Source organism: Coloeus monedula, assembly GCF_965178545.1.
Source record: "Coloeus monedula genome assembly, chromosome: 3".
Taxonomy (NCBI): Eukaryota; Metazoa; Chordata; class Aves; order Passeriformes; family Corvidae; genus Coloeus; species Coloeus monedula.
Window position 1 is genome coordinate 51,853,049 of NC_138783.1, and position 7,883 is coordinate 51,860,931.

At 43.5% G+C, this 7,883-nt stretch overlaps 1 protein-coding gene across 1 annotated transcript; it reads left to right on the forward strand.

The window, feature by feature from the left end:
* Positions 1-2,108: 2,108 nt before the first annotated feature.
* Positions 2,109-7,883, forward strand: RFXAP (regulatory factor X associated protein). Its single transcript, XM_082278314.1, has 3 exons — positions 2,109-2,714; positions 5,285-5,392; positions 7,669-7,883. Exons 1-3 carry the CDS (start codon positions 2,271-2,273, stop codon positions 7,777-7,779), a joined length of 663 nt encoding a protein of 220 aa, XP_082134440.1. The 5' UTR covers positions 2,109-2,270; the 3' UTR covers positions 7,780-7,883.

A 7,883-nucleotide genomic window follows, 5' to 3' on the forward strand; every position in this document is an offset into this window, starting at 1 on the left:
CTTAACTGCTTCAGTCTGCTGGTCAGACTGGCCCATGCCAAACCCTGCTGTCTCAGCGGGGCTTTGCAGAAGTGGTGATGAAGGGCCCAAACAACTCTTCTACCTGGGATTTAAAGGTTATCAGCTTCCTGTTTCTTTTAATTAGTTATTGTGTGTATATGTGCAGGGAGTATGGCTGGAGAAAAATGTGATTGATTTTGATTCATTATTACTTTGGATTTTTATTTTAATTAATGTCAGAAGCACTTTGAATTTTAGGAAGACATTCTTTCAAGATTCACTTAAAGCAAAAGAAATAAACTAGAATTATTTCAATGGACCTATAATGTGAAAAAAACATTTTGTAACAACATCAAAATAGTTAAGAAGCAGGAGGAAAACAAGGTAATGTGTAATTCTAACATGTTTCACTACTGACACAGATGCAAGGCTGAGTCCTAAAGAAAGCTTCTGGCAAGTTGTCCCAGCATGGCTGTAACAGAGATGAAAGACAGTGAAGCAGATGTGGGCAAAGTAAGTCTTCACTGACAAAAATAGTCTGTAATTCTAGTTTAAACCCTGGAGCTGGAGGTCATCTCGCCCATGTTAAAGATGACTGTTTGGTCAAAGGCAATGAGGACAGAGTTTCAGTTCACTGCGATTTTTCTAGGACTATACCCATCATTAACTATTTTGACAAATGAGAGAGAAGTGTATTATGACAAGATCGAGGGTGAAGCAGAATTGCTACAACTGCAACCAGCATAATCATTTATCTTACTGACAGGAAAAGGGAGCTGTGGTACTTACCAGGGAATAAATGGAGTCAGCAGTGTTTTTTAATATGGGATAAACTGCTGTGTGCAATGAGAAAGGCAAGATCCCATGAAGAGTAAGGAGGTAAGACAAATAAAGTGGGGCCAATAGCAGGTGATCAAGGAGATAGAAGTCAGTGGGACTTCTCTGCAGCCATGCAGAAGTAACCCAAGGAGAGAATTGATATCCAAAGGCAGAAAGGGCAAGGAGCAGCATGCTGGCAGCTACAAGGGCAACAGCAAGCTAGAGGCAACAAAATGGCTAAGTGGGAGAAGTCAAACTGCATCCCCGTATCTGCACTCTCAAGTGACAGTGGATGAAGAGCAAGGACAAAAGCACAGCCTAGAGACAGCACTGGTGAAAGGCAGTGGCAGGAAAGTTTAGGTCTGGACAGCCATCACATGAGCACAGCAGGACAGGAGGCTGAGCAGACTCACAGGGTGTAGAATCCCAGAATATAATGGGAAGTGCGTGTCTCAAAAAATGATAGCTGGATAGCCATGGAGCCAGCCAAGGATTATTTGCACTAACAAACAAGGATTGTTGGTGCTGACACTTTGTGAGAAAGAACAAGATGTGGCTGGACACAGGGACCATGCGGAGGGAGGGCAGCACATTTCCAGGACAAACACCCTTGTTGTAGATGCTGGAGATAAGCGCAACACAGTATCCCACAGCAAAGGAATGAGCGCAAGATGCGGGCACGGACTATAGGAGGAGATCAACACCACCCAAGTCCCTCGAAGCCCTCTGACCTATTTCCAGAAAGACGTGAAAGAACAGACTGCGCGCAATAATTTATTTCCATAGAAAGCGAGAAACCTGTCCATGACAAGATACCCCCCCTCCAAGCCTGAGCAGTACCTTTTCTTTTCTCTTCCCCTTTCTTTCCTTTTTTCCCCCCTTTTTCCTTTATTTTCCTCTCTGCCCCCTCTTCCCCTTTTTAATTCACCTTTTCTCTCTTTGACCCTACCCCTTTATTCAAAACCCACTGCCGTGTGCTTACACAGTAGGTCAGGGACTAACAAACCAATTCCCACGCCAAGCGCGCAATAGACTAATACAATTTTCTGATTGCTTGCAGACCCCCTGACTTCTGTCGCTCCTTTCGAGCACAAGCATCTACCAATCGTGGGTGCTGCCTTCCCCTTGCGGGAAGCCAAACCACGCTGGCGGCTCTAACACGGCCACAAGGGCTCCACTCCAGCAGTGCCGGTGCCCGCTCGATGCCAACTCCCCCACACGGGGCGGTGCCGCCATTACCGGGGCCCCTCCCCCGCGCGCGGCCGGGGCGCATGCGCGGTGCGCGCGGCGCCTGCGCGCGGGCGGCGCGGGAGCGGCGCGCTCAGGGACCGGCCGGGCCGGGCACCGCCGCCCTGCGGGGCAGCCCCGCCGCCGCTCTCGCCTCCTCCGCTTCTTCCTCCTCCTCCTCGTCGCCGCCGCAGCAGCAGCAGCAGCAGCTGGCGCTGTTTGTGATGCAGCCGGGCGGCGGCGAGGAGGAGGTGGCCGGGGCGGGGGGGGTGGTGCTGCAGCCGAGCGCCGACCCGCAGCTGCCGCCCTCCGCTAGCGGCGGCCTCATGGTGTTCTACGAGCTGGGGGCCGCCGGCGAGGTGGAGGTGGCGGAGGAGGAGGCCGAGGCGGCGGGCGGCGAGAGTACGGCCAGCCTGGAGGAGCTGGAGGAGGAGGAGGTGGCGGCGGCGGGGGCTGCGAGCGGCGAAGCGGCGGCGGGCGGCGAGTGCAAGAGCTGCACGTACCAGGGCTGCAGCGAGACCACCACGCAGGTGGTGAAGCAGCGCAAGCCTTGGATGTGCAAGCGGCACCGCAACAAGATCTACAAGGACAAGTACAAGCGCAAGAAGAGCGACCAGGCCCTGGGGGGCGGCGGGGCGGCGGCCGCGGGGGGCGGCCCGCGGGCCGAGGTGAGGCGGGGGCGGCGCGGCCTCGGCCAGGCCATCCTCGGGGGGCAGCCTGCGTGCCGCGTGGTCCGTGGGAGTAGGGGCTTCCCTGCAAAGCCGGCTTCTGTCAGACGGAATGGGACCTTTCCAGAGGAAAGGGAGAAGTCTAGGGCCGCCCTATAGCTCACTCTTCCTCCTGATTGCCAGAGCAAACCCCGTTTGTTTTTAGCTCTGACATAAGTTGTAGAAGCTTACAGCTATAGCGGAAGATTCTAGGAAAAGAAGTATCCCTAGAAGATGCTTCGCTGTGCAGCGTGGTTTTTTTTTCCTCTGTAGGAAAGTATGGATCTAAGAGAGATGTCAGACTTGTTACTCAGCTGGTGCTGAAGTGTGGGGTTTTAAAGTCACAAAGGCCGTTGGGGATCAGGTACATAAAAATCAGTTGTGTAGATTCTTTAGGATGCTTTTTGGTTATTACTTTTATATTAAGTGGCAGGTAAATACTTAGACCACTGCTAGTTCATGCTTAACTTGCATAAGCTTATTTGTATTGTTTAGATGGGGAAGTACTATCAGTGGGAAAACTGATGGTACCGTTCGACTTTTTAATTTTTATTTTTCCTACAGTTTGTAGGAACCACACGCTTCTCTGATGGTCGCTTGTACAGAGTTAGTGTTTCCGATCTCGTATTTAGATGCTATAGAAAAAGGAAAATAGTTTTACACTTGAAGATGCTGACTGGTTTGTGCTCAAAGGGGCAGGTATAAAATTGTGGCTGCCAGGAGAAAAAAAAAATTCTTATTTGGCACTCCTGCTAAAAGCCACCCTTTTATATGAGCATAGCTGTCTCTGGAGTCGTGTGACTGGGAACTGGTCTGACTGCAAACTGACCATCAAAAATCTTTTCCTGTTTCTGTTTTTCTTCATGTAAATATAATAGTAACCATACTGGGTGTCACACAAAAGAATCTTTTTTTGTGTGTCTGTAAAAGCCATGAGGCAGGTGCTTTGAAGAAAGAGAAGTGTACGTGATGCTGCTAGGGAATATTCTCTCCTCTTTCAGTTCAAAGGACTTGCTGAGGTTTTCTGATGTATTCTGTAACTAAGTGATACGTGTTCCATACAGTATTTTGGATTTTTGTTGAACCCTTGTAAGCTCTGAGCATCTGTTACATTCTGGTAGTTTCTTCAGGTCTGCTGCCTGGTGTGAATACTCTCCTGTTTTTTGAATCTTGTTGGTGTCAACCTAATTTGTTAGGTAGTGTTTACATCATAACAATTAATTCCTCTTCAGTTTATGATACTTACTTGGAAGGCTTGCCCTGTAAGTTTTTTCCCTTCTCGCATTGAAAAGGCATAGTGTGCTTGTTTCCAAGGAAAAAGTTATGCACTTTTATCATCCTTGCTGTTTTGTGAGCCTTTTCTCACTCTAGTAGCTACTTCTCTCTCCAGTGAGGGAAGAGAAGCTGCACATATGATTCAAGATGAGAATGAATTCTTGATTTATATACCAGCATGACTTTCCCTTTTCTCTCTTCCTTCCCTGATAGTTCATCCTGCTTGATTCATGATGTATCTACACAATACTTGTGCTAGTTCAGAAGAGGGGATGGTATGGGAGAAGGGTAAAAATGCTGCATTTCATGTAGTGATGGGTTAAAACTTCTTGATCTGTGACATGAAATAGTGATTATCGCATGTTGGAAGAGGGTGGGTTTTCTTTTCCTGGTCTCTGCAAATGCAGGTTGCTTTGAATGTGAGGAAATTAAGGCTTGAACTTGCAGAAGAAAGCAGGATAGTTAGTGCTAAACTTACCATGTTTTTTTGCAGTGGTCTCTATTAAGGCCATTTTCAGTAGAAGTTCCTAGTAGAAGTTTCATTTTTCACTTCTGTGCACAGGATAGAAGTGAAAGATTCTGGGATACTTCTTTGTTGTTCTTGCTTTTGGAACCTTTCAGGTAAATGAAAGTGTCAGTAAGTTTTAAATGTAATACACATAGGATTCAACATTGGTTGAAATTTTCCAAACCATTCCTATTTTTTTTAGAGCAGATTGTAGAGCCATGTTGTATTAGTATGCCTTAATTCAGATGACTGGTGATTGTAAAAGGAACAGAATAAACTTGGAAAAAAACAAAAAAACAACCCTGTGGCTTTGGCAAGTTCATAATAGTGTTCTAAAGTATGTTTTGTTTTGGTACTACAAGGATTATTGTCATTCCTGCCCAATTACAAATGGTAAATATCATTCATTTTCGCTAGCTGGAGACTGACCTGTTGGAATGACTTCATTTTTAAGAAATGCAATAAAATAAATTGAAGCCATTAACTAGCCCCTAGTAACCTGTTTAGTTTTGCAGTGTAGGAGACTAACTCAGCTGCACTGCTTCACTCTTACTGATGAAATAGTGAAATGCGGTGGAAAGAAGAGGCCAAATTTTGAATAGATAGATTTCCATTCCTGTGCTACTTTCCTTTGCAGATTAAGGAGGCAAATGTTCTTTACTCTTGGGATTTTCTGTGTGTCAGTGTATCAGAGTTTATAGTCTGACTTCCTTTTTTTTTTTTTTTTTTTGTTTTCTGTCATGTGCAGGATAGTGTTGAAGGTTCAGTGTCTGTTACAAAGCAGAGAACAGGATCCATTGGAGATCGCCCAGCAAGACCTACTCTTTTAGAACAAGTATTGAATAAAAAGAGGCTGGTAAGTCTTGTTTTTGAGGTGTTTTGAACTCAAATAAATAAAGGCAGTGTAACAATGTTTACCTGTCACCATTGTGGAAAAAGAAAATCAGTTTAATCAGTGTACACTGCATGTGCATATTTTCAAATTTGAAACATGCTTCAGAGTTGTGTACTTCAGCCTCTCTGTGGAGAATACTAAGATGACTAAATGCAATGATCACTGCCACATTAACTGAAGTTTTGGTAGTAACAGATGTGGTTTCTTTAGGCTAAATAATGCCTATAGTATAACTGACATGGTTTTAGCTTGTTAAATCAAAGCTTTAGAGAGAACAGTGAATGGACTTCAGGTCTGATGTAAGCTTTACTGTGGTGTGTTTTAGAAGTTGTATCATATCACACTTAAAGTTGTGTGTATGTGTGTTGATAAAGCAAACTCTAAGCACACAGTGTGGTTTATAATATTTGTAGACTGCATGAATGGCATGTGTCATAAGCTTTTTAAACACTGGTTTCTCCTTTAACAAGTTAAGCTTGGTGTGGGGGAATTAGTCAGTACGTACAGTTTGTTCAGCTTCTTTATTACAACTTTTTTGTTGCATGTTATTGCAGTCCCTGTTCTCCAAAAGTTATTGGGACTGTTTGTCTTCTCTCTGTTACCTGTGGAAAGGAATTTAACAATCCTCATTAAAGAGCTGTAGTGCTTGTTCAGAAATTTGGAAAGCCTTGAAAGAAACATCACGTCAGTCTTAAGTATACAACTACCTAGATGTATTTCTTGATAATTCTTTCTCAATGATAGCACTTTCTTAATGATTATGACTAAAACTCAGAGGAGTATTCATAGCTTTTCAATTTTTATGAGGAAAACAAGTAATGAACTATGGAGTAGTTTTCATATTGTCTCATTCTTCATGCCCCACTTAGTGGCTTTCTGTCCCCGTTCTTGGCTGTTTCTATTGATGTGGCTTTTAATTAAATTTGAATGGTATCTTATTAATGAAATGTTACTTTTTATAGAAGTACAGCAACTAGAAGCTCTTTTAATACATGTTGAGAGCTTTTGCACAAATTAAGTCAAGGCTCTTTAAGAACTCAGGCTTCCTTTCAGTATTCTTGAAATTCAGATTCTCCTTGATCTGATTCTTGCTTCTCTCTTCCTCCTCTGACTTGCAGTTGCAGTACCTCTTTGGTTATATCACTGAAGTGACCATGGATAATGAGCAAGCATCTAGGGAATTCATTCAGCTGAAAAATTAACCCTTTTCCTGTATTAGTTTTTGGAAGGATCAACTCTCAACCTGATTTGCCATTTGACCTCACAATCACTTGTGCTGCCACCATGCAGGAATGAGAGTGAGCAACCAGAGTTGAATTACAGACTGCAACTATTCAGGCCAGGAGCCAGATGCAAATACTTTTAGATACTTTTGCCTTTTGATTGAAGGCAGAGGAGTTTTTTAACTCGTTCCCTGTGGATGGACTGCTGTTTTGAAATGCTGGGAAATTCTGGACACTCAATGAAAATCAAAGAGTATCTTGAGTTGGAAGGGACCCATAAGGATCATTGAGTCCAACTCCCTGCTCCTCACAGGACTGCCTAAAACTAAAATATGTGCTACAGGCATAGTCCTGATGCTTGAACTCTGACAGGCACATGAGCTTTGCTGCAGAATTACAATATTTTATTCATTTATTAAAGTATTTTTGAGCTATCTACAGTGGGAAATGTAGAAATCAGCTCAATTGAAACACAGTAGTAGAACTGAAGCACAATTAAAAGATGTTTTGGTTCTAGTATGTCAATATATTACTACTGTTTGCTATACTTACAGGGTTTTTGCAATACTGTATATGCTTTACATTCTGGATATCCTTTCAGGATGTGTATTAATGCTGTTTCTGGTTACCTGCTGATGTCCTGAAACAATTCCTAGATGTCTTTTGTGAGTGTGTTTTGTAATTCTGCAGCATTTAATTGAACTCTCATTTGTATGGGTGTACTGGTTTTGGCTGGGATACAGTTAATTTTCTTCACACTAGCTTGTATGGGGCTGTGCTTTGAGTTTGTGATAAAAAGAGTGTGATAAAGCAGTGCTGTTTTAGTTATTGCTGGGCAGTGCTTCATCCCACAGTAAGGAGGGAGGAAGAGGCTGATGCTTACTTGTCTGCTGGGGTTAATTAAACAACAGCAGTGGGTAATGTGCAAATTCGTGTAATGGAAAAATATTACTGTGGGAACTATTTAATTTATGTGAGTTTTGTAAAGTAAAGTTCACTTTCTCTCTCTTTCAGTCCCTACTCAGAAGCCCACAAGTAGTGCAGTTTCTACAGAAACAACAGCAACTGTTAAGTCAACAAGCTTTGGAACAAAGGCAGCAACAGTTTCAAGGAGCACCTGGGTAATGAGGAAAGATCAATGATCTGCAGATGAGTCTCCTGCTGAAGGAGGGATAGGATCTCTATTTTGTATAAATACAAAGAATCTCAATGTTTAAACAAAAATGGAA

What these genes read in the sequence shown, in the direction of transcription:
- RFXAP (XM_082278314.1), top strand. Translation starts at nt 2,271, where the DNA reads ATGCAGCCGGGCGGCGGCGAGGAGGAGGTGGCCGGGGCGGGGGGGGTG. An exon ending in GGGGCGGCCCGCGGGCCGAG is followed by an intron (nt 2,715 to 5,284) that starts GTGAGGCGGGGG and finishes TGTCATGTGCAG; the next exon opens with GATAGTGTTGAAGGTTCAGT. An exon ending in TATTGAATAAAAAGAGGCTG is followed by an intron (nt 5,393 to 7,668) that starts GTAAGTCTTGTT and finishes TCTCTCTTTCAG; the next exon opens with TCCCTACTCAGAAGCCCACA.